This window comes from Dermacentor silvarum, chromosome 2 (assembly GCF_013339745.2).
Source record: "Dermacentor silvarum isolate Dsil-2018 chromosome 2, BIME_Dsil_1.4, whole genome shotgun sequence".
Taxonomy (NCBI): Eukaryota; Metazoa; Arthropoda; class Arachnida; order Ixodida; family Ixodidae; genus Dermacentor; species Dermacentor silvarum.
The window spans coordinates 171,762,277-171,789,391 of record NC_051155.1 but is presented as its reverse complement, the minus strand read 5'-3'; the positions used below and the strand labels follow the sequence as shown (position 1 = coordinate 171,789,391).

Here is a 27,115-nt window from a genome sequence, read left to right as displayed (position 1 = left end):
AGTGCGCGACGCATCGTGCCGGTAACAGCGCTCCGCTTGTTCTTCGTTGATCGTCTCCTGCGTGCGATGTGCGAACCTGCCATGCTCCTGCCACACACTTCCGTCATCCAGAAGGGTCCCGGCGCAATGACCACCAGGTCCAGCGGCTGCCGCCAGTGCACCCAACTTCACAAGCGGCGGTTCCGGCCGCGGCAGCGTCGACCACGTCAAGCGTCCCATGAACGCGTTCATGGTTTGGTCGCGGGGCCAGCGCCGCAAGATGGCCATCGAGAACCCCAAGATGCACAACTCGGAGATCTCCAAGCGCCTGGGCGCCGAGTGGAAGCTGCTCACGGAGTCCGAGAAGCGCCCCTTCATCGACGAAGCCAAGCGCCTGCGGGCCTTGCACATGAAGGAGCATCCCGACTACAAGTACCGGCCGCGACGCAAGCCCAAGCCGGTCCCGTCTGGCAGCCCCGGCGCTGGTGCAACCGCGACGTCGACGAGCCCTGCGACGGCGGCTGCGGTGGTGGCGAAACCGATGGCATCGATGGCTACCGAACGACCCTTCTTCGGTTTCGAGTCTCCCTTCAGCCGCCTGGAGAGCGAGAAGGCAGCCACGGTGCACCCGGCCCTGCCGGTTGCAGCCATGCCACCCGTCTCCGCGTCCCAGCACTGGCTAAGCTCGAGCTTGGCCAAGCTCAGAGGCGAACCTTCGCCGTTGTACTACAAGAGCGAGCTGGCGTCGCATTCGCCCCTGTTCGCCTCGCAGTCTCCTCCCGTGGCGGCGGGCAACTTCCTATGCCCGCTTCCTCCTCCGGGGCAGAGCGGCTTCATGCCTTGCCCGTGCCCATCGTACTACTCGCCAGCGGCTCTTCACCAATCCTTCCGTGCTTCCTTCTCAAGCCTCACGAAGGAATGCATGGACTCACCAGGCCCCACACGGTCCTGGCCACGTCGCCCATGGCTTGAGCTACAAAGAAAGCCGGCGGTTTGTGATTGTGTACATTCTTGGACTTGCAGACTTTGTCAGTGCCAAGCTTGAAGCTACGATGAAAAACATTTTTTTTTTTTTTTCGGGTGAGCCGAATATTCGTTCCTCTATCAGCGTCTCCAGGGGCACGGCCGAACCAAACGCAAGCTTCGAGGAGATGCCGAAAGACTTGTCAAAAGTATGTGTGTAGTTCATTGCCATTTACGAACTGACTCATCGGTGACGTTATGTACATATTAGTTTTTCTCGCGATGCGATGATCGTGGCTACTCTTGTAAATACGGTAGTCAGAACGCGTGTTATATTTTGTGTACTGCCCGCCATAGACGGTGGAGGAAAGGACTGATCAATACACGGTCGGGATGCTTTCTAGTCCAGCACACTGCACGTGAGGGTGCTCAAGAATAGAGGAGCGACGAAATCGCCATCAGCATACGACAAGACGAGCTTTCTGAAAGAAGCAAAATATTCCTCCGCGGGAAGCGATGCGAAATAAGCCAGATATGCAAGAAGAATAAGAGTATGGGGTGAAAAAATTAAGAAGACAAGTTCAAGGAATAATAGGCCAGCTGGAGAAAAAAAAAAAGCCGCCGTGGTCAAGCACAAAAGCAACCATTCACCGACAAAGAGAGAACAAGAGCAATTGACTCTTTGTATATGCGGAAGGTGAAGCGGCCACAAAAGACCGAGAGCTTGAAGAGAAGAGTGGGGCGCTACGACGAGGCCTCGGCTTTTCAAGAAATTACCGCATTCATCAGGTCACCTGTCAGCGCGCCATTCAAGGCGCAGCGCATTTTCGCTGCCAAGCGCCCTCTCACACGCAGCCAACATGAGCGACTGCTATGAGGGGAAGAAGAAGAAGGGGGGGGGGGGGGGGGGGGGGGGCTGCGCTGCGCCGAGGAGCGTCGAACGAACGACTGGCGCGAGGCATGCCGCTTCCTCAGCCATCCGTTCGCGCCGGCCTCACGACTGCCGCCGCCGAATCTCCTCTCTCGAGCAGTCAGTTATAAAGGCGTGCATGCACATCCAATTTCCTGACAGAACCAGTTGGAGCAAAACGAAGAATACAAAAAGCAAACGGCGAAAGAGCCCTCCTCGATATAAATTTGATTGTCCAAACAAGAACGGACGCTGCCCACTTCAAAGCTCTCGTTTCCTCTATATAAGTGCCTGCGGAGCCGTCAAAAGCCGTTGTATGGACCCCGTCCCACGTCGGCCTCCCCGTGAACAAGAACGCCAAGACAAAATTGCGTGCAACCACATGTCGTCGCCTGCTCCCCGCTGTTGTGCCGAAGACGCTAGTCTCTTCAAGGATCGTCATTCTGAGAAGCGCCGCAGCGGACACGTTTGATGCTGCAGTGCTTCGCAGCAGTGTGCAGCGCTAAGAGAATTTATCGTTGCAATGTGTGATAAAAAACAAAAAAAAAGTTCCTTATCCCGCAAAGTACGCGTGCAATAATGGACAATAAAACTGGGAAGCGGCGCGCAGCTCAACCGTCGCTTTCCTTATTTTTTTTCTCCTCACAAAGATGTCTCTGTCGTTGTAGTCTCTTATCGCTCTTTTACTCCTTTCAGCAGTGCGGCCTGCGTGTAACACTGCAGTCGCACGTCCATGGAGTCTGAAACTGCTCGTCAGAGAAACTCTCGAGAGTGTAGGTATAGAGCATATATTCTAATGTGGTGCAACGCATATTACTTCGACAATATACTTTCTTAGGTAAACAGCTCCGGAAATGAAACTTCAGTAGCTAAACATTTCCAGAACCCCACGTGAGCAGTAAAGTTTAAAAATGGGTCAAAGGGGTCAACATGCGCCAGCCAGCTCAGTTCAGCACACTCTTGAAATGGATAAAAATACATTTTTTTAAATTATAAAGCAAGTATACACAGCTGTTAAGAACACGTAGACAACTAAGCCACGCGTATCTATTTCATTTCACTCACTATATAGACCCACTATACCTTGAGTAGTATGCCCATGAACTAGAATTCTAGATCGACCTTAATTGAGGGGGCACATACTATAAGAAAGCTGAATGTCGTCGCGAATAGTAAATGGCATGTTATAAACGCAGTCAGCTATAAGACAAGACGTATGGTATACACACACCAGGTATGTCGAGTGAGGAACTGGCAAGCATGAATGATTTTCTGCCTTGGCTCTTGGGCATGCCTTTAACGAGCCTATACTTCAGCCCACCGCAACAGTGCCTGCCTGTCTCTATGAACTAACGAATACGACAGCAAAAGAAGAAAATCCATTACAAACGTTCGACGCGCACCGTGAAAAAATCAACGTATATTATACACTTTCAACAAGAAGTGCACGCAGTGCCTAACAAAACGACCCACCGTTCTTTAGGTATGATAAATGCAAGTAGGAGATCTCAAAAAGGCAAAGTAAGTATAAGACTTCCATCGCCAAATTGTGGAACGCCGCCACTCGTTATGAATGGTGCAGCAAGGACTTTGCGAGTTCGCAGACCCCAGACAGCAAGAATGCACAGGTCTACTGTTTCTGAGGCACGATGGGCACAATCATGTTTACGTCACTCTCTGTTGCTTGAAATGCAACCGCATCTGGCGCCACCTGTACAATTACATACACACAGTGACCATGCTTGAGAATGGCGAAGACTATACTGCAAATAATCGCGTATAAGACGCGGCCGCGAAGGTATGAAAAGGAACACTACGAAAAAAAAAAAACAGTTGAGTTTTACCAGTCAATTTGTGTGCTTAAAATATCGAAGCAGGCGCTTTTACCACGACAGAAGTTTTGGTAAGCCTGAAAAGATGCAATAAGGAAAGGCTGGTGGCGACGCCGTCCCGAAATTTCCGTACCAGCTCACTATGACGTCATGGATTTCGAGAGCGTGTACTCGGGTCGAGTTAACTGCTTATCGTTAAAGAATTATACAACGTTGCATTCGAGAGTAACCATCAGCTCAATCAAACAAGTTTTGAGAACTCCTTCAAAGCCGGAACGGCCTAAGTGGAAAGAACAGCTGCACGCTAATGAACTTTGAAATCCTTGACGTCACACTGTGACGTGCCAGCGCCCAGGTTGCCACGCGAAATTATAATGAAATGGAAGCGCAGCCTTCGATTTCTTCACTAATGATCAATCATTCTCCACCAAAGTAAGGATAATAGAGTTTTGAAAGGGCACTTCATCAGCATAAGCTACCTTAGTGTTATTCCTTAGTTCATTTATGGGCATGCACTTCTGTGCCTGTATGTACAAAACCGATTTTTATGCACGAGGTGTATCAGTCAAAGCCTGCGAGAAGATCGGCTCAAGTGGGCTGCTCAGGATGCCAAGACGTAGGCATGCATCTAGCGGGTACCACTATCTCTCTCTCTCTCTCTCTTCTCAGTAGCAATAGAAAAATAATCATCTTCAAGAAGCGGCTGGATGTTTCCAGAATAAACTGCTATTGAAACCGTTCACTTTTTACCCGTGGTTTAACCTTTGCTTTCGGAGTAGCGGTAAGTAGTGAAAATTTTGGACAAAATGCGACTATGTAAAATTTTCAGCAAAGTTAGCCACACTGTTAAGGTTCACGCTTCTATTTAATTACAAGGACATCGACTAGAATTTGTACGTACCTGAAGAGTGCAAGCAATTGCAATTACGCCTTTTCTGCGTTCATGCAGATGGGTGACCAAGAAAATGAATAACTAACAATCTATATTTGAAATAATGGGTGAATCATCTCGCACGCCTCATCGCACTATCATGTCACTTTCCGCCGAGTACAATGACACAGCTAGGTACAATAAACATTTAAACTAAATCAACTCACGTCCACTCATTCGTTGCTGACGCCGTCGCAACGAACATTTCAGCTACGTCAACTCACATGTTTCAGTTAATAGCGGCATAAAATTTATTTAGACAGTCTAAGTAAATTTATTGATCTTGTCTTATAATACCTAGAGAATGCATATGAACAACTCGTGGTATATGTCCCAATACATTATGCCGACGTATGTCCGAACATCTTCTGACTACCCATTTTGTAAATCTATGAAACGCAGTGCACACAAAAACTACTGTCATCGACGCAGACAGTCAGCGGACATTGTATAGACAAAAGGACAAGTGTTGAAGGCCAAGCAGTATATACACTCAGTTCATATTTATTTAAACAAAAAGAACTCCACATTGTTGCATAAAAAACTCGAGCCCTTCGATTTAGGTGCTTGTTATAGTGAAACCCGAGACGGTCAAAACTAGATCAGCAGTCCCTCACTACGGCATGCGCCCTAATCTGATCGTGGTTATCGCACGTAAATTCCCAGTGTATATGCAGCATACGCTCGCAACAATGACCAATTTTTTTGTCTACGGCGTGACTAATTCAAGTCATTTCTAATACAAGAAAAAAAAAACAATAAGCAGTGTTTTGCACTCAATTGTAATACCTGCTTAAATGGTTATATGCAGCTATGGAAAAGCCCGAAAATCTAAGATAATCTTGAAATTCTCGCAGGCACCTGGCCATTGAGGGGCACAGGGAGCGCACGAGGTGGTATAGAGCAGGAGGCTCAAGCCAATGGAAAAGTATTTCGTTAAACATAGTGTGGTAACATTTACATTCGTTCCTGCAAATAATAATACGGAGCAAAGTGCACGGCAACATCGTGAAATAAGTGACTTCACAATGCCGTCACCGGAAACGAATACTGATCTCCAAATCCAATCTAAATATATGTAGATCCAATGAATATGTTCGAATCTAGTGCGTTGCGAAGCTTTAGTGAAGCTATACAACTAAATGCGATGCATACAATTATGTTTATTTTTCATCCTATGCGACATGTAATCTACACAAAGTTTGTGTTTATGCGCCTAACAGGTGCCAATTTTAATCTCATGTTATGTTTACATTTATGCGCAACACCGTTCACAAGACATGTCCGAAATGCAAACACTAAATCTGGCAGATGCAGTGCGAGACATTGACGCAGCGATGACAAGTGCACGACGGCGACGTATGGTGCTTGCCGTTCATCTTCTCAGGTATAATAGAGCTTCGAAAGGTTAGTCTTCCTTTTTAATCTGATTAATTGCTTCTGTGCACTTTAAGGCAGGTTTCCGGGCCTGCGACGCGGAAGTCGCAGATTACGCAGCGTAATCACGACTGCGCAACCGTCACTTATATGCACGTTATGCAAACGGTGGACGCAGAACAGTCCGAGAGCAAACGCCACTGCAGCGATGATAAGGAAGTGTCGGCCGGGAGCGTCGTAAAAGGCTGCGCGCCGCTCATTCATGCGTGTCCGCGGCGCCTCGCGACAGATGCGCCCGTATGTGACTCACAAGATAGCATTCGCGAGAAGAAAGGTTGCGATCGCTGAAAGGCATTTCCGGTGGGAATTCAGTGCTGCTGCTTTTTTCAAGCTCAGCCGTTCTGCTCAGTATAGAAAGGTGTGACCGCGAGAAAAGGTGCCACGTTATCACCCGATGAAAGGAAGCGCCCGTTTGCCGTCTCATCGGCTGCGCTAACACTCGACCTCAACGTTCCTCCCACCATCTTGGCGCTTTGCTAGACGCCACTGTAGAGGCTTGCATGTCTTTCAGTTAGACAGCGGCTACTGGCCATTCATATAGGGAGTTCGCCCTGACTGTCGATGCATTAGAACAAGGTTCGTCTAAGGGAGCGGCAGCTAAGTCGCTGCGAGCGAAGAAGCTTTCGCGCGTTATGCGATTAGGACGAGTGAATGCGCGCTAAAGACATCCTCATGGCAGTTATCAATAAGGGAAATAGGTGCATAAGTGTGTGTGTGTGTGTGTGTGTGTGTGTGTGTGTGTGTGTGTGTGTGTGTGTGTGTGTGTGTGTGTGTGTGTGTGTGTGTGTGTGTGTGTGTGTGTGTGTGTGTGTGTGTGTGTGTGTGTGTGTGTGTGTGTGTGTGTGTGTGTGTGTGTGTGTGTGTGTGTGTGTGTGTGTGTGTGTGTGTGTGTGTGTGTGTGTGTGTGTGTGTGTGTGTGTGTGTGTGTGTGTGTGTGGTTATACCATGTCACAGCTCAGTTCCAGATAACTGTGTATTAATAGACAAAGGCCGACATTTCATCCAGCATTAATCAAGGACTCAATTTTAGTCTACGTTTCCTGCACACGAAAGAGCAAGAATGCGAAAAGAACAAGAAATCTTTGAAGTCGGAGTGACGCCGTTACTTGTGTGTTTTGTTTTCAAAATTCTAGAAAGCACAATTTGATGTTTTGTTTTATATCCTAATAACCAAGTTCATTCTATCAGATAAATTAACATAATGTTTTTGAAAGAATGTTACTGCTAAGTATATCTGCAAGATTATGCTGTTTAATGTTGCCAGTATTGAACTCGTGGCTGTTGATCTAGTGTATGAATTAGTAACTGTTGTTGCTATTTGTCCTAGTGTGTCTCTTAGAGCGGTTACTTAATCTTGCCCTGTGAAGACGTGTTGTTTCTGAATGTTGCTCTTTGTCTTATTCGTATGATATGATATTGAACAAAGGAGTAACTTTATGCTATCGGTCGAGACAGCATCCTTGCACGTTTATTTTGGCTTCTTGAATGAAGTTACGATTGAAAAAAAATGTCTACACAGTTTTAATAGGCCGAGTAGTTCTTTTCGATGTTTAAAAAAAATGGAGGGAGGGGAGCACTATAATCTGTGGACCACTCATAATATCTAGCCGGTTTTTACTGGCTATCCTCTCCCTGGTCGTACGTCTTCTGCTTCATTTTTTTTCTCTCTCTCTATCTCTCGCTGTGCCCAATATAATAAAGAAATTAACAAAGAGTTATAGCTGCAACCGTTTAGCCGTACCAAATATCTGTTGGTCAAGAAACACCGCCTCTATAGCTACCAGAATTCAGGTGCCCACGCGTACATTGCCAGCGCCTGGTTTCTCCCATTATCTTGAAATGTGCACCGACGGCGTCCGACGCACGTGGAAACCATTTCTGAGCGTGCTTTCGTGGCGTATAGAAAACACAGCATGTGTACTGTCGCAGACCATATCACACACACACACGGGTCACCCTTCTCCGCGTCGCTCTGGACCGTATGCGACAACAATCGCAGCTCCTTGTCGCGGCCGAGTATAAGAGAAGAATAAATGGGGGCCTGGAAGGAGCGGGCGAACCCCCGAGAAATGAAGCGCAGGGGTCAGAGCCTCGGCAGTTGGCCCCTCCACCCCCACATCCCGCCCTCCTAACGCCCTTCGGCACTCTCCTGCAGGTCAACTTCGGTGCCCGCAAGCGGCGCCGTGTGCAGAGACACAAAAGACCCCTGCGCGTACAGACAAAGAAGACCGGGGGATCGCTCCGAACGTCCCAGCGGGGAAGAGGGGGGGAGGGGGGGGGGGGAGGTCGTCACTCCATTGTCTCTGTCGGAGTCGTCCCAAGAGCACCCCCCCCCCCCCCCCTCCTATCTGCCGTGGTGCCCTAATGGCAGTCATTGCGGCTAACCAGATGCCACACATCTGGCCCCGGTCGCTTTCTTTCGTCGCGCCGTAATCGCCCTTCGGGCCGCGTTCCACCGCAAACCGACTGAGGCTCCGCGGATGATTCCTTTCCTTCGCCCCCCCCCCCCCCCCCTTTCTCGTTGCGTATTGTTTTTTTCCAGGCCGAGTTGGTCTTTCATACATTTGGCTACTGGATATAATTCCTCGTTCTTTTCTTTTCAACCCTGTTATTGAAGTTGGAGGAGGGGGAGGGAAAGGGGGGGGGGGGGATACAGTTGCACGACGTGGATTGAAGGGGCGGAGCTTTCTCTCGCTACCGTTCTGACGGACTCCTGTTGCGCGCGCGTTCTGCGCGCTTCACTCTCTCTCGCCCCGAGAAGAGAGCCTTTCCAACGTCACGGTTGTTGTATGCCAACCGAAATATATATACATATAGTATCTGCCAGGAGTGCCTAGTCAGAAGAAGATGCATGTCGACGACGTTCGCCCTTTGAGGAATTTGCGGCCGCATCTGTTGCTATAGTGCTATATGACGATGCTATAGTGCTATTGTGTTTTGGCCAGCAGAACGCCATGAACGGCTGCAGAGTTAGCTTGCTGCAGAGTTAGCTTGCTGCGCATAAAAAAAAAAAAAAATGACGGACGGACGAGCTACTCTTTTGAGGTGTTAGCTGTTAGCCGTGCCCACAAAAATATTTTTGAATGTACCCACAGTCAGTTCTCAATGCTGGCTTCTCCGTGAAAGCAATTGAATTTCGGGGAAGGTTATAGTGTATCACACAAACCATTCATGGAGCCCGATAATCGACAATGTCCCATCAATCATACCACACGTACCAGCATCTGTCCTCGTATATTGTGGTACACCTAAAGATCGTGAGTGAACAGTGACATGCATTTACGGACTGTGTACAACTTTTCCTAAACGACTGAAGCTTCAATATCATCAATTCCTGTCTGTGTACGAAGTATATGACAGATTACATCACGGCGAAGTTGGCTCAATATATGTATAAAATGTATAATGCCAAAACATACACTCCTGAGAGAATGCTATATATATATATATATATATATATATATATATATATATATATATGTAGCAGGGCAGGGATGTACGCCGCAACATTTTTTTTTTTTTTTTTTTTTGAGCGAAGATGACGTTGAAGCGAGAGAATTTGCGGCTAGCGTCCTCTTGTCTCTTTTAACGTCTTTTGAACTCCGGGGACGTTCAGTAAGTGATATCTATACCATCTCATCTGCAGTGACAGTAGTGGTTCATATTGCACGCTGGATCTGTCCACCGAGACAGACGACAGCGACGCTCAAAACCTCGTTGAGGCAATTAAGAGAGCTTCGATTTCAAAAGTGCCCAAGACATGCATACGTGGGGTACACTTACATTGCAATACAGCTTTGGTTTTCTCGGGTTGATGAACACCTTGAACGAGGCGCAGATAGTAGAGTTCACCGCAGTAAGAAAAAAAAATTGTTGCGGTTTCTTCTTTTGTCACACTACTTAGCACAACGCTTATGGAGCCACGAAATAAATGCCCGTCCGAAATCAAGATTAAATGTGTGCATGCTCGCGTATTCAGCTGTGTGATATTAAGTGAAAAAGAGTACAATCATTTCGTTATGTAGGAAGCACTGCCCACAAGAAATCAGTCGCACGCAGGCACATGAATGCTAATTAGGTCAGGTGCCATGTATATCGAACATAAATATTGTTCGTTTGACACAGCTATATCAAACAAAGAAAGCGACCTGAATTATTGTGAGTGAGATAATTGCGAGGACCAACAGGACACCAGCAAAATATCACTTCAGTAAACGATCTGTCGGACCACAACTGTTCCCGCTTCGTTCAGCATTCAATTTATGAATTAAAGCTGTTCGCGACCTAAGTTGTTTAATACGGAGTAGAACTTGTCTGATACGTCATTTCTCTCCTAAATTTGTTATCTACCTGTATATGGGATGCGAACCTCGTGATAAGAAGATAGAAAAAAATAAAAAAGAACATTGCAATACAACTATACACGTGAATGTCTAGATCGAAATCTGTTCAGCAACATATTACAGGGCAAACGTGCCAATGTATGTACCATTCATTCATTCATTCATTCATTCATTCATCTTAACGTCCCCAACACCTAATGTTTCGTATATACAAGGGAGTATTTCGATTGTGCTTCCATCGGAACGCGGTATCCACCACCGAGGGCCGAACCCGTGACACCTGCACCGCAGTAGAACGCCATATCCCCTGAGCCACCGCGGCAAGCCTCAATAGAAAACGTGTGCTGTTAAAAACTTGCAAAGCATGTTCAATTCCCTCACCTATTCCAATTCCACAGCTGCTTATTTTCTGCGCTACACTGAACGCCACGTTTGACGGCTGCGCTTGGAAACACGATCCGTTCGAACACTTCTGACGTGAATACCCTCCTACTAACTCAAAGCTCTCACTGTATAAAAGATGGCGCGCTTCGGGCATAGCTGGCCGTAGGGCCACTAAGCGCCACACGTCATTATCGCTGTATAAAGGATTCGTGCTTTCAAAATTCCAATGTGTGTCTTCCGCACGCAAATCAAGTGTAAATTCTCGATCCCGCTGTTTATTATTAAAAACTGTGTATTATAATGCAAGACAGCGAGTAACGCTGCATTAGTGCTTGCTGTCTCAGCGCTCCTGCGCGACATTAACGTGCGATTTCTCGTCTTGCAATATGTAGAAAGGCTGGTTTTCAAGCTTAGTGCTCCGTCTTTTATATAGGTAAGACTCTCACAAAAAAATAAAGGTTCGCGCACACGTGATCATCGATATGTGCATGTTTTCTCTAAACGTGTATTTGTGTCCCCAATGTATCCTGAAGGATGTTATTTAAGAGAACAAAAATTCTTGCACGTGGGGTCACAAATGCAAATATTCAGAAATGTCAGCTTGTGAAAAACCGCAACTTATGTTGACAATTTATAGCCGCTTTCATGTTACAAGAGTGATGTAGCCAAATGCCACGTTCAGCAGATGCATTGCAAAATATCAACACCTCGAAACGCGGGCGAAAAAAAAAATTGAGAGAGAGAAAGAAAAAAAGCAACATAAATTGGCGGTGTTCAAACTCATCCGAAAAGCGAAAAAAGCTTCCGAAAGACGAATGACAGTTCTGCAAATAGATCACAAATGAAACAAGACAAAATTTTCCAATAAAACGGAATGAGCCTGAGAAACATTCACTTAATTAATCTGGCTTTGTTATGCCATGTGCAAAGACCTACTGCGTGAATCGTGGCACGGCCAACTGCTCGATGCACTCTGACTCCTAGAAATCAGGTTTGAAGATTCTAGTTCACGCAATATGTATTCATTTCTCCATTTCTTTACAGAAAGTCATGGGGGACAATTGTTGCCGCTGGTAACGACGCAGCGATAGCTCTGGATGATCAGCCCCTTTAACAGGTTATAGCCTGCGAAAGAAAGAACTAGTGTTATCGCACAATCGTGCAACTTTGCGGGAGGCGCTTAATACGTCAGTAGTTTGCTGTTTTTTAGCTGATAAGAAGGCATTGATATAGTGCGATATACGGCAACACCGGATAGAATACATATAACACAGGTAGCGCCGTGTGCGTTCTTTCTCATCGTTTATACTGTTCCCTCTTTGTGATGTTTACATGATTATTAGTAATAATAAAAATAATAATGATGATAATAATAACAACACTAAAAATACTAATTATGTTCCCTTTTGCGCTCTTTACTCAAGTACTTAATGCAACATTAATGATTGAGCCAAGACTGCGTTAAGTCTGAAGTTCCCATAGATAATCAAGCAACATCTGTAAGCATATAGAAGACGAAAACAATACTTTTACATATAGGTTCCCGCATACAAAACACAACCACTCTGCATGCGGTGTGAGATCCCTACAGAAATACGCACCACTGCGCTAAGCTATATAACGTAACTTAGGGAAGTTTACATGATGTCGGCAACAATTTGCGAGGGGACGCACGAACTCGAGAATTTCAGCAGCAGTATACGCTGGATACATTCAACTCGTATGCATGCATTCAACTCGAGTGCCTGCGTTGAACCTAACATTACTCGGATCGTGTTGCACGTATAAGAGTGGCGAATACTCAGAGGGAAGAAAAATTCGGGCCCATAATTTCGCGCCCAGAGCCGAATCAAAGACAGGAAACAAAAGAACGGGACAGGTGTGATTTGAAGGAACAAAGCGAGAATATCCTGCCCGACCAAAGTATTCAATTCTCCACGCTCGTTCGTACACAGTGGCGCAGCCGTTCTGCGCCACCGTCGATGGCGGCACATGCATGGCGCCGTTCCGTGCACGCGCTCACGGTAATGACACCCCGGCCGCTATCCCTCCACACGGCTGCGTAGAGACAGTCGATTGGCACCCACACCCCGAATCGCAGCAGTACGTACTATAGCAGTAGCACCACATACACACACACACACATACACACGCGCAGTAGCCTGGCTCCAAACAACGGCCCATGCGCCTATAAGGCCGCCCTCTCGTCGAGCACAGACACCGGTGGTAAGCGCATACGCACGCTGGTGTGCATTACGCACTCCATATACTGCTACGTACACGAGTTTGAGGCGAATCCCTGACGAGCACGCGAGAGAGAGAGAGACACGTCGTCCTAGGCGCATGCTTGCGTGACTGCGAAAACAATTGAAGCTGCGGTGAGGAAGAGGACCACGCGTGGGTGCGCTCTAGACGCACCCCGGACCGCGTTTTCCGGTGCGTAACCCACCCGGGCTCGAAATATCGGAATGTCGTTGTGAAACGGAATCGAAGCACAGCCGTAATCTTTGTGCCAAGTTTTATGACTTGTTGAATCTTGCTTGACGTTTTTCTCGAAGCGCCGTAAATCAACGCGGATGTAGAGGAGAGGATGTATGCGGTTTAACAAGGCGTAGCTGCGTGCTAGTCGAACATACTCTAATTATAACAGCGCTATATAGGAAGCGGAGCACGAGCAAGATCACTCTGGCACTGCACAAGTTCCCGCAGTCACGGCCATCTTTTCCCGGTGCGAGTACGTTTGTCCAGGGCTTCACTTGAGATCGCAGGCAATTGTAGGAGCTGCCACTCGAGGCAGTTACTTGTTTAACCTTCTCGGGCTATTACCGAGACGTCATGTTTGCGTCACAGCCACATAGCTCATGCTAACGCGACTGTAGCTTCGGTTACTTGAACTGGACGCGAGGGGGTAGAACCAGAAGCCCAGCCGAGCTATAGCCCGACTGCATTTACATGCATCTTGCCAAATTGGTTGGGCGATTCAACGAACCCCTTGCTGAACTCGCCTCGATTCGGTCTGACCAACTAGCGTTTACAGGAACACGACATCTGGTTTCGGCTTGACAAGCCGACTCGACCCGTCTTTATCGGGCTTACGCAACGTAGCTTGTGCAAGTTCGAGTTCCACCTGCCGTGGTTTGTTCCCTCAGTTACGACAGAAAACTGTGACAAAAGAACACATTTTCGAAATTTCTTCCCCGGCGTCGGGGAGTCTCTGAATGAAATCGGTGAGGACGGCAATGCTTCACCTATTTGGTGCCTATTCTTCAGTCACAATCACTTCTTGCTGCTGCCGCCTTAATGTCCGCATTTTTTTTTCTTTTCGAACTTATGAGCACGCGTTGTCGTGACGCCGAGCGGTCAGTGCTTTACACACGACTCTCTCTGTATAGCACGTGGACGTAACGAACGAAAGAAGAAAAAGAAAACTCGTTAAAGAGAAGGCGCATGACAATGTGGGAGCTATAAGTGATGAGTTTTTACAGCTAAGCATTATACATATAAGGAACAAACAGCTAGTGGCGTTTCCGTCTGGTCTGCTTATTGTACCCCATTTTCAGGTTCACTTGTTAAAATTATGGGGAACTATATGGGAACTATGCTAACGGAGAGAAAACATATGGCACGAGCACACAACGTGGCACCATCTACATACAGCCAGAGTAGTTGACATTTCTTTCGAGCGATTGTCACTCTTGTATAATTTGTACAGGCAGCATCATCAGTGGTGGAACGTTTTCCTAAAAGTTGGCCAAATTTGTTCGCTCCGTACGGCAAAGCTCCATTGGGTCTCTAGATCAACTTTTCATCAATTTTCTTGCAGGTAAGGAGCAGGTCTCACAGTCTACCTTCGTGCCTGCATACAGTAATATATATGCCGACAACCCAATTCATGCAGTTGCATTCGGCTTGTGCTCCGGGGGACGTCAAGAGAGAAAGAAACGATCGAAACTCGAAGGCCCTTTACGAATTCCTCTTTCGCATTAACAGTCTGTAGTCTAGGTTCATGATCTACAGATTTGCTGGACACGAGCGCCGGGGTCTCTCTCATACTATCATCAAACGGGGAAAAAAGTCTGAAAAAAAGAAAAAAAAAGCCGGCAGGTCCCCATGCCTTGTGGGAATCGATGTTAAGCGAAGCAGTGTGCGGGGAGCCTACCAAGTTAACGAAACGTCCATGACAGCACCAAGACATATGCGGCTGTTTCATGACCTACATGACACACATGTCATGAGGTTCATGTCATGACCTATCATTTATGTTCGTCATACTCTCTTGTCATACTATGCCAGTGTTGGTGCATACCAAGTTAACGAAACGACCATGAGAGCACAAAGCCGTAGGCGGCTAGATAGATAAATACATAGATACTCTCAAAGTGGCAAAACGTTCGCCAAGAAATGCTTCGCATTAAAAAAAAAAAAAGTCCCGTTTCCACGGAAGCGCCGCCAATATAAGAAAGTCGGCGTTTTCAGCGCAGGCGATACTTCCATAAAAGCTTGGCAAGAGCAAAGAGTGCCGACAGCGGCTCCGCAATATAAAGGAGTTCAGGCTGCCGAACAAGATTATTTCCCCCCACCCCCCTGGTTTATTTCACTGCTGCTTAAAGGCCAACGCCCATGAAATCTCACTTTGGTTAAATTAATTATAAATTAGTGGAATAGATACACTATCTAGGCGATCTTGGGGCAAATATGCAGGGCTGGCAATGATATAATTTTTATTAACTGCCTTTAAGCAGGACCTTAGCAGGCGCGCGCACATGGTGGTTCACGGGTCGATGTGACGCATGTTCAAGTACATCCCCCTCCAAGATTTTCAAGGCGCCCCGGGTGTCGCCTGATCTAGGAGCTCATGCCATGGAGCAGCGCCTGGTTCAGGTTTCTTAGTTACTTGCGGCAGACAACAATAACGTTTTTTTTTTTCGCTTTTTTTTTTCCTGTACCAGTATTAAACTTCTTTCTGGGGTTTTACGTGCCAAAACCAGTTCTGATTATGAGGCACGCCGTAGTAGAGGGCTCCGGATTAATTTCGACCACCTGGGGTTCTTTAACGTACCGGTATTAAACACGTGTATTATTGCGAGCTTTACGTGGCGCATTTGCTCGTATATTCCAGTAGTAAACGTTTGCACAGATGATTGTTGTATATCTATACCCTATTTGAAACTGGGCTTTTTAAGCAGCCCAAACTTTCTTTGTAGTAGGCCTTCAGAGACAACACCCTCACCGCCTGCCTTACGAGCTCCATAGTTATCAACAGGCTTTTTGAAAACAAGAAAAGTCAATCATCATTCTTGCAGTCAATGCAGCAATGAAGAAGGCTATATAATCAGTGAAACTAGGCAACGTGCATGGAGGAAAAAAAGACAACCAATCACCTAAAATCTGTGCGACGTTCAAGCCGCGCAAGCTTTCGCAGCGGCGGCGGAGCGGGGTCACGTGATCCAAGTTTCCGCGCTCTCTCAAGTGGCTCAGTTGCTACGATGGTCTTCCACTAAGTAGGAGTTCGCGGGATGAAGAATTCTCACCCGGCCACGGCGGCTGCATCGTCGTTTAGGCAGAATACAAAATTCTGCTCGTGCACGTTGTATAAAGACACGTTGTAAGGCGCGCAAGAGGTGAAAATTAATCCGCAGGCCTCCATTCCCATCTCCCATCTCCCACAAAACGGGTTTCGCAACTAACGCCCCCATCCACACAAAGCCTATAATTTCCACGAAAAACGACCGCAGAGCCGGCGTTTCCAGTGGTAGTGTTCGCTAACAATAGTCTCTTGCACTTTCTCAACGTAAGTCGCACGCACAACAATACAAAAAAGAAAAAAGAAAAATAACCCAGCGCGTTTCGTGAGGTATAGTTAATAGGAACGTTACCAACAGGGTCGTGGCACAACTGGGGAGAATGAAATGAATAACTTTATTCAGAAGATTTATGGCTTCGATTACTTATCGTCACACTAGGCGCCCAACTGTAATATATGTGAGCCATGTCATGCGATGCAGAGTTGTATATAGTATATACGAGGGGGGACCCAAAAGAAACCGGACTACCTTCATGCAGCTCTTCCTAATTGTACTGCTGTGTTCTCCGGTTAGGTGGGTGTAGGTGGACACTTCGCAAGTTAGTATATGCACTTAGTACGCAAGTTTCCATCGCCGTGAAATGTTTTACGTGTTTGTCGTGACAGTTGTACCAACTGTTGGCATGCCACTCATGCGAAATCGCGACAGCTGTTTGTAACGGACAATAAACTTCCTTGAGACTTTTATTCCTGCGTGAAAAAAAGAAAGAAAAAAACACCAAAGAGACAATTGAAATGCTTCAAACGATACTTTTATGCAAGGGGAACTGAGCCATACACAATTTTTGGGCGTTTTGGGTGGTTCCAGGAAGAAAAATGTGCAGTAAAGGCCAATTATCATTTCGGCCGACTTTCAACCAGTCGTACCTACGAGACAGTCAAAAAGATTCGATATAAAAATCAACGAGGGTAGTAGCTACACAAATGAAAAGATTTAAGAAGCTGCTGGCATGAGTTGAAGCTTTTATCCGTGGATTTGGATTTCGAGTTTGGAATCGGGCATGAAACGCATTGTCACGGTGTTTGTTTCCCGCCTGTTTACGGAGGACAAAACGCAAAACTAAGAAAGTTTATTGGATTTTGTGCCAGAATTTAAAAAATCACATCAAACGTGACTCGAAAGGGGAGTGGCCGCCGTTCCCCACGTACCTGTTTATCAGACAGCAATTCCATGCGGATCTTTTGTCTATTTTTAAAGAATAAAATTCAATAAAAGAAAGTAGATTTACCACTGTGCATGAGCTGAAGGCGACTTCACAGGGGCCACTCAACAGCGATGATGCCTGAGGAGCTCCAGAATTGTTTTGAACAGTGGGAGGAAAGGTTAGACAAGTATATTGACTCCATTGGAGAATATTTTTAGGGGAAGTAAGTCCTTTTCGTCCTAAGTAAAGTTATATCCTTTCTCTTTTCCGGTTTTTCTCTTTTGGAGTATGGCGACAGCGAAGAGAGCACGAGGAGGAAAGCGGAGGAGGAGGGTATGGCGAAAGCGTGAGAATAAAAGTGTAGTGCCGCGCAAGACGTGTTCTGCGGCGACGATCGCTACCAGATGGTGCCAGAGTAGCGCGCGTCCTCTGTTCACGTCTTTTAGAGTGTAGCCCTTAGCGTCTGCGTCGGCGTAACCGAGCTAACGAGCACAGCGAAGGATGAAAGGGAGAACGCGGAGCGCAGCGGGGGATGAAAGATGACGATAGCGAAGAGAGCACGAGGAGGAAGGCGGAGAAGAAGGGTGCAGCGAAACCATGAGGCGGAAATCAGACGAGGAGGGAATGGCGAAAGCGTGAGAAGAAACGCGTAGTGCTGCGCAAGACGGGATCTGCGTTGACGATGGCTACGAGATGGCGCCAGAGTAGCGCGCGTCGTCTGCGTGGGAGGTCTGTCTGCGGCGGCTGCTGTAAATCGCACCCACGCGCTGCCTCGCGTGATCCCCGTATTAGCGAGACAGTCGCGCCACACTTGGCTATACGTTTGCATTGTGTCGCACGAGACAGATTAACTGTCCGCGCCAGCAAATATATCGCGAAATGCAAACACACATTTCGCTTTAGGGAGTATCGTGATGATCATCGGTTAATTTTATTGCGATAGCCATTATATGGACACTTCAACCGGATTTCTGCCGTCGGCGTCGCCGTCGCCGTCACCGTGAGGTTCCCTATAGATAAAATCTTCGCCGCGCGCCGTATGCCCGAGCGGAAGCGTGCGGGGACGCGCGCTATCACGGAGAGCGAACGCACTCAATCTCCCACGCGCAAGCAAGGAAGCCGGAAGCCAGCGCCGGAGGGAGCGGGGGGGGGGGGGGGGGCGCACTTCTCCTCTGCCAACAACCGCGCTCGTCTCGCCCGCACGGTCTCTTATCTCCCCACGGCTCTGACCTTTATGCGCCGTGCATTCGCCGCTCAGTTTCCGTTGAAGCGATAGACCGCACGTACCTTCGCCGCTGCGGAGTATATATGCGCTTGCTGCCAGCGTTTTGACAGTCGTCTGCAGTCATTCAGTGTGATCTATTCACGTTTGTTTGTGCGCGCTCACACCACGCTTGTTCATTCAGTTAGTAATAGTCGGGCCACATTTTCCAACGCACGCTACACATGCAATGCTGCCCGGATCGGCAGTGCAGAGCTACAGGTGTGTCCCTTCGCACGCGCTGCCCACGGGAAGCGCTTCTCATCAACACCACCGTTTCACACGCGCCTTCTCGTGGTCATCGAGTCTCTCTTCATGTAGGTCTACTTACGCCGCAGCCACCTGCTTACTTAATCAGCTCAGGTTTACTACAATTCATATTGCTACCAAAGCCGCTCACCTTACTTCGTATGACATTGCTGTGTTGCTATCGCATTCATTGCTTCGCCCTTAGGGCGAAACTGTGCCATTTTTTTTTCTCTCTCGCATGCGAATTGAATATTTTGTCTGGCTAGTTGTAGCATGTACTAGATTTTCTTAACTGCAGCAAATTTTAAAAATTACCTGTAAGCTGTAGATTCTAATCAATAAACAAAATTACTTGACGAGGCCGGTGGACGTTAATTCAACGAGAAATCAAAATGATTAATATGATAATTAAGATAGTTGCACTAATTCACTTTCGAATTAATTACTTAAGGTAATTACGTAATTAATTACTTAATTAATTACTTAATTCACTTGTAACGAATTTTCAGGATGGTAGTATGCGGTGACAGTGACCGACTGTGATTGTGTACTTGTGCTCCCTTTCTTTCTCTCTCTTTACTTTCCTGTCACTTAACCCCCCCCCCCCCCCCTATGCTCTCAACCCAGCGTAGGGTAGCAAACCGAATCTTTCACTAAGCGCACTGTGGACTGGGAGGAACGAGCCAGAACCCACACACGGCTCTTCCTTTCGCCGTGACACTCGCGACTCTTGTGGCATGATCTACGCCGATAATACGTCGGTGTGTGATCGACCTACTTGGATTCGGAGACACAGAAACATCCACTGTTCTAGTTTGCCACCATTACCTACAGTAAGAAACAACCACGCCTGGAGCTTTCACCGGAGAGAACACTCCTTGTGTGACAGGAACGTCGGTCCATCTATAAACCGCCGCCAGATGCACTTTACGGTTTCTATGTACCCCATCTGGAACTCATTCTTGCCGCAGGGCTCGACATTGTGCTCTCAGGCTCGATCACAATGTGCACTGTGTCACAAGGGTTCCCCCAAGCACTCCACCCCCGCATATGTATTGAACTACATTAAAACTGCTACAGAATTAAAGCAGCCCACTATACCGTGGAGACCTAAACTGCTTACCGACAGCCAAACCAATGAGCCTTACTCCAAAGCCCGAATGCGCGACCGGCTGCATAATCCACTTGAAACTTGTGTCAGTGGTGAATTTCATATAGATGACACTTCTGGCTACATGGTTTCAACAACCTTCACCTGTACATTAATAACACCATCACGACTGTGACACCGGTATACGGGGCCCGCACGTACCCGACGCTATCAGCCAAGCTACCTGCAGGCTTCCTACTATGCGCCGAACACAATTAAAGAAGTGATATTGTGTGGTTTTACGAGACAAAACTACTGTATCATTATGAGGCACACCGTAGTGGGGGACTCCTGAATAATTGTGACCACCTGGGGTTCTTTAACGTGCACCTAACGCACGGTACACGAGCGTTTATGTATTTCGCCCCCATTAAAATGCGGCCGCGATTCGATCCCGCGCCCTCGGGCTTAGCAGCGAAACGCCAAAGCCACTACGCCGCCACGCTGGGTCAACACATTAACAAACACTTCTGAAACAGGTGCAATGGTCTCTGTCCAAGAGGCCCTACAATGCTTTGGGCGAACGGCTTTTCTTGGAAAAAGTGTATACGCATGCAGGTTCTTCCTCGACGATCCCAAACCCAGTACGAGTACATGGTGCATGATATACAACCTGTTTTAATTCTCGTGTGTACATTCAGGCAGAAGCAACCAGACCTCGTCCTCCAATGACAGACCTTTACGCTTCACACCGCGTCCATTACTAAATGGAGTATCACCGGGACAACAGGAATGATGGCAAGTGTGAAATGGGGGAGCCATATAGCAGTTTAAAACACGTCAGTAGAGTTCCGGCTCACGTGAACCCACTCAGTGTTCACGTGGGGGTAAGAAAGAAAGACGCTTCGCCGTTTCGAATGAGGATTGGTTACTTGAGTCGATGTAATTGCACGAGTCGCTGTACCACAGCGCGGAGGCTGAGTTGTGAGGCGTCTCGACATTATTGCCACCACACAAATATACGAGCCGTCGAGCAGCCTTCGGTTATACGTGTCTTTTCTGTCTTCGCCGAGCAACTTCTGCCAGGTCTTGTGGCCTCTTTTGCGCTCATCAAGGTGATATTTACTGTCCGTGGAAGTGTTGCGTTCAGGCCTGTTACCAATCACATCAACCTACCAATATTTTCCGGCTTCCTCCAGCTAACCTTGCGATACTCACCGTCTGCACTACCTACCCTACTGAACTTAAATCTCAGAAAATAATTGACACTAGGCTGCAATGGTGGTGTGAGCAAACAGAAGCACTTCCGGATCACATGACAGGATTTCAAAGGCGCGATGCACCATGGATGTAATTTTGGATATCATTACCTATGTTGAACATGAATGAGCTAGGGAAAATGTCACAATGGCGGTTTATTTAGACATTGAGCGAGCCTTCGACACAGTCAACCATGCTCATATATTGTGTGGTCTGCTAGAACTGGGAATCTCTGGAAGGGTGCTACGGTGGATACCCTAAACATTGTGAACACATTCTTAAAGGAAATACGAATGGAACTGTCTTACAGTAAGACAGCTGTGCTACCCTTCATCGGAGGATATCTAAAAGACTTTCAGTTGTGCGTTGAGGGACAACGTTTAGACATAGTAAATCAACACAAATGTCTGAGGGTTATACTATAGACAGACAACTTTCTTGAAATTCTCACAATAAAGCCCTCGAACAGCAAATAAACTCAACAATAAATGTTATTCGCCGCGTAGCAGGCACGTCGTGGGGAGGGTCGGTTTCATCACTACTAAAAGTACATAATGCATTTATAAAACAAAAGATTCAACGGCTGTTCTGCATGGGATCTCCCGTTCATCTGAAGAGCGACTGCAACGATTAATAGCTAGGAGCCTTAGAGTATGCTTAGGCGTTCCTCGAGCAACCTCAAGTTCCTTAGTAATTGCAGAGGCATGTCATCCTCCATTCTCTATTATGATGACGATTGAAACCTGTCTACACTACTTTCGCGTTTCGGTGCAGGACAAAAGGCAGCCACTAGCAATTACACTTATTGAGAGAGACAGGGCGAACATCAATACTGTGATTCAGGTGCACAAAAACGTACTACCAAATTACGAATTTTGCATTTCAGATATTTGCTACCCTCCATGGCGACTTGTCGCCCCAAAAATTGAACTTTCGGTTGAAGGAATTATTCGCAAACAAGACATGTTTATGCTAGCAGCACAACAACTCGCGTTATACCAGATATACTTTCGGTACCCTGGCTATATTTAAGCGTATACAGATGGTTCTTGCCAAACAAATTTTTCTACAGCTGCCTTTGTCATTCCAGAATGGAACCGAATACAAATGTTAAACTGTCTCACACGACATCACCAACTACAACAGAGCTTTTTGCAATATTGTCTTTGTTGCGATACATACATTCAATGCAAAAAGGGAACCGGCGGGCCATCCTTTGTGACTCTCAGGCAGCTTTGTCGTCACTTCATGGTTACATCAGCAATTCTCAAAACATGGCGCTAGTTTATGAGACACTAAAGGAACTCACAAAGGCAAGTGACCAAAATTGCACAATAATGTTACACGGAATACCTGGCCACTGCAATGTCCCCGAGAATGTTGTAGCAGACAAGGCAGCTGGACAAGCGCATATTAATAACGCCACATACGGTCTCCCTCTAACGCAAGGCGAATTGCGGCACATACTAAGGCAGATCTAAGTCCGTAGTTGCAAAGCGACATGGTTTGATCAGAACTCGAAAGCTTGCGATTTATTTCACATTGACCCTGCACTTCAATTAAAAAGCCCGTTCACATTGGATACAACCAGAGCCTTTGAAACGCCTATTCACCGTCTGCGGCTCGGTACCGCGTACACAAAATATTTTCTACAAAAATTTTCGAGAACTGATAGTCCGGAATGCACTTGTGGCCCCGCGGATGAGGATGCACAGCATCTTCTGTTAGACTGTCCGCGACACAACCCATACAGACAACGTTTAGCACGTGATTTAGTGGCATTAGACCGCAGGCCCTTCAGCCTCGGGAAGATCTTAGGTCCTTGGCCAACGTATTCATTGCAAAGACAAGCATTAATGGCCCTCCAAAGATTTCAAGAAGCGAGCAATTTTTTCGGAAACTAATGAAAAGAGTGTTTATCTGTGACAAGCTCACTATATATATTTTTTTATTTTACCTGATTTGGACCAATTCAACGCCCTGGGTTCATGTACTTTCATTTGAATCTAATCCGTGCTTTCTTATGTGCCCTGATTTTAGTGCAGTTACGTGACAAGATTTTGTGTTTACTTTAGTCCACCTATGTGACTGAACTTTGTGTTGCTGTGTTTCTGAATTGACTTTCAGTTTTAGTGTGGCATTAGTATACTTATGTGACCGGATTTTGTGTTTACTTTAGTGCACCTTTGCGAATGAACTTTGTGTTGCTGTGTTTCTGAGTTGACTTTCAGCTTTAGTGTAGCATTAGTGTACTTATGTGACTGGACTTTGTGCTATTGTTATTTTGAGTCGGCCTTTATTTTTTAATGCGTGTAGGTCAATTCTTTTTATTTTCATACCTCTATGTGAAAAAGAGTAGCCGGCGCCAATTAAAGGTGACAACAGCTCCTAAATACGATATACTTAGAAAAAAAAAGCAGCGGCGTATAAAAACTTTATTACAAAATACAACACCCAGCTGATGCCGACCGTCATGCAAACGGTCGAATTCAGCAAGAAAAGCTGCCAGTACAGAAAAATGCAGTCCGCCGCAGGACAAGAGCCCACGTCTCAGACAGGTCTTCGTGACGTTATAGTTTTCATGAGCGCACACACCAACAATGTAAGTTTGCGAGCAAGCCTGCGTACAATCATAGCAATTCAATTGAATACCATTTTTGTAACATTGAGCAAATAATTGTGTTTGGGCTGCGATATTGGCCCAGCGGGGTATAGAACCTGCCCTTTCGGGAGAATGATTAGATACTTTGTAGCTCCCTCACATTAGCTGGCTGTATATGAGCAAAATCTTCGTATATTTACGAGCTACGATGTCATTACTTTGCGAGCCGTGCTCTTGTTCACGTCGCTCTGCTGTGCAGCAAGCACTTTCGCGCGCCGTCGTCATGGAAACGGTGTCGGAGCTACGAAGTTTGGAGCTTATTTTAAAACATGCGACGTGGTTATCTGCGCAGCAAACACCACCTTTTTTTACGAGCAGCTGCGGAAAGCTAAAGAACAGTGCTCACGTCGACAAATTTCTTTGTTTTCAACCTAAACGGTTGACGTCAATAGAAAGACTGAAAAATGTTTTAATTTCGAAAGCCCCGGCAAGTTTTCCTAAGGACAAATAGTCCTTTGTCATGCCGCTTGAACGGGAGTGCGGCATCAAAAGCGCATTTTTGCGGCTGTTATCGTGGCTTCCGATCGCGTGAACTTCGCTTTATCACGCCTTTCGCTTGCTTAGTTTTTTTTCTTAGCTTGAAATTAAAGTAACAAAAGTGGTGGTCCGTCATGAGCCTGACTGCTGGAAAACAGTCGCGCATGTCTAAATTTACTGTTTTCGCTTGACACATGTGCGTTCCTGAGCGTATACGCAAGCATCCCGCAAACCTAAGCCCCTTTCGCCAAACTGAAAGCGAGAACGTTAGATTAGTTTTATTGCGATAGCAATTATATGGACACTTGCACCGGATTTCTGCCGTCGGCGTCGCCGTCGCCGTGGTCGTCGCCGTCACCGTCGCCGTCGCCGTGAGGTTCCCTATAGATAAAATCTTCGCCGCGCGCCGTATGCCCGACAGGAAGCGTGCGGGGACGCGCGCTATCACGGAGAGCGAACGCACTCAATCTCCCACGCGCAAGCAAGGAAGCGGAAAGCCAGCGCCGGAGGGAGCAGGGGGGGGGGGGGCACTTCTCTGCCAACAACCGCGCTCGTCGCTCGTCCGCAGTCTCTTATCTCTCCCACGCGCAAGCAAGGAAGCGGGGAGCCAGCGCCGGAGGAAGCGGGGGGGGGGGGGGGGGGGGGGGGCGCACTTCTCTGCCAACAACCGCGCTCGTCGCTCGCTCGCACCGTCTCTCATCTCCACACGGCTCTGACCTTTAAGCGCCGTGCATTCGCAGTTCAGTTTCCGTTGAAGCGATAGACCGCACGTACCTTCGCCCGCTGCGGCGTATGCTTGCTGCCAGCGTTTTGACAGTCGTTGTCTGCTGTCATTCAGTGTGATCTCTTCGTGTTTGTGCGCGCTCACACCACGCTTGTTCATTCAGTTAGTAATAGTCGGGCCACATTTTCCAACGCACGCTACACATGCAATGCTGCCCGGATCGGCAGTGCAGCGCTACAGGTGTGTCCCTTCGCACGCGCTGCCCACGGGAAGCGCTTCTCATCAACACCACCGTTTCACACGCGCCTTCTCGTGGTCATCGAGTCTCTCTTCATGTCGGTCTACTTACGCCGCAGCACACCTGCTTACTTAATCAGCTCATGTTTACTACAATTCATATTGCTACCAAAGCCGCTCACCTTACTTCGTATGACATTGCTGGGTTGCTATCGCATTCATTGCTTCGCCCTTAGGGCGAAACTGTGACATTTTTTAACAATGAACCGATTAAAATCTTCAGCATGTGGAACAAATATCTACAGTTTCGTAGGAGCTACCAAAAGCTTAAAACAAACCGTCCAATTTTTTTTTCCGGTGCTTGCATTTATATTTACATTCGCATTTACAACTATCTTTTTAACCACCTCCTCATAAGGGCGTCACTAAGAGGACAATGAACGTGATGTAGTTGTATTTTCTTTAGCATTTGTTAAGTGCATTCGCTGCTATTTCCATAAAATGTGCTGTCTAACTCCTGCACTACGACTGCGGTAGTGGGACATCTGATTGGTGCAGTACACACAGGTGCGGTTCACGCAGTTCGACAGGTGTGGGCGCGTGGCTACAGGCATAATGTTGTGGACCAGCCCCCGTCCTTGCTTTCTCAACATGGCGGACTTGTATTGTCTCGTTTTAGTTGCTTTACAGCTTGAACATTAATATTGCTTTCTTGTTGAGAAACAGCTTGACTTCCCTATAGGAGACGCTTTCGGTGTGCGTCTGTGTTTTGTGCAGTTGATTTCCTTGCCGGAATATTCTCATACCTCCTCAATTTATCATGCTTCAGACATTTAACAATATTTGTTAGAAAGCTGGTGACAAAACAGTTGGCAAAATTTTCAGTGAGGTCAAAATAAACCAACGTCTTTCGCAATGATCTTCGCAATGCGTGCGCACTTCCCCACAGCTTGGCAAAGTAGATGGCATTTTGTCGCATCCTGATACGTAGATCACAACCTGACAAAGTAGATCCTATACGGTACAGAGCACTTCGTACGTAATGTCGGGCTCTCGAAAGGCGCAATATATAGATTAGTGCGAGGCGGCCGGCCAATGACGAATGGTTCTAACGTGACGAAAGGCTTTCTTAACTCAACCACTGATCCGTGCAGGTTGCAGCCGTACGTATCTTGCACCTACATGCATCGCTAAACCCCCCTATACGTACAGTTTGCACAGCAAGGCGGACGACAATGCCCTATATGGTTTAAATATACTGACTAAATGCACTGAATAACGGCGCAGAAGCCACGTTATGGGGTTTCAAAAGAGTTTTGCAGCGCCATTTGCCGTCGCCGCAGCTGTTTCTTCACTTCTGCCCTTACCATCGTTTCGCTTCTCTAGCGAAACTTACGCACAACCATCTTTCACGCTTTCTTTTTAAACCTTCGCCCGGTGATCAAGCTGGGTTCAACAGGGGAAAAAATTCGACAATAACAATTATTCCCAATAGGCATAATAGAGGCTATACGAACGCTTACGAAAGGCTGAAACTAAGGTGTAGAAATACGCGCTGCAGAACCTGCTTGACGCTGCGAAACGCAAAAGCCGCAGCTGACGTGTTCACGAGCTCCGTGGATTGAAAAAAAAAAAGAAATAAAAGAA

At 47.0% G+C, this 27,115-nt stretch overlaps 1 protein-coding gene and 1 long non-coding RNA gene across 3 annotated transcripts in view; one reads left to right on the top strand and one right to left on the bottom strand.

Annotated features, from left to right (window-relative positions):
- The window catches only part of LOC125943221 (uncharacterized), a 54,498-nt gene extending 38,087 nt beyond the window's left edge, over nucleotides 1-16,411 (bottom strand). For both annotated transcript variants that reach the window (XR_007465658.1, XR_007465657.1), the window contains exon 1: nucleotides 16,161-16,411. This is a non-coding gene — a long non-coding RNA (uncharacterized LOC125943221). The remainder of the gene's footprint in view (nucleotides 1-16,160) is intronic.
- Nucleotides 137-1,833, top strand: LOC119442115 (transcription factor SOX-21-like). The gene is given in 2 exon segments (XM_037706865.2): nucleotides 137-860; nucleotides 863-1,833. Coding segments are annotated over 2 exon segments (732 nt in total). The 5' UTR covers nucleotides 137-217; the 3' UTR covers nucleotides 952-1,833.
- Nucleotides 16,412-27,115: the final 10,704 nt, after the last annotated feature.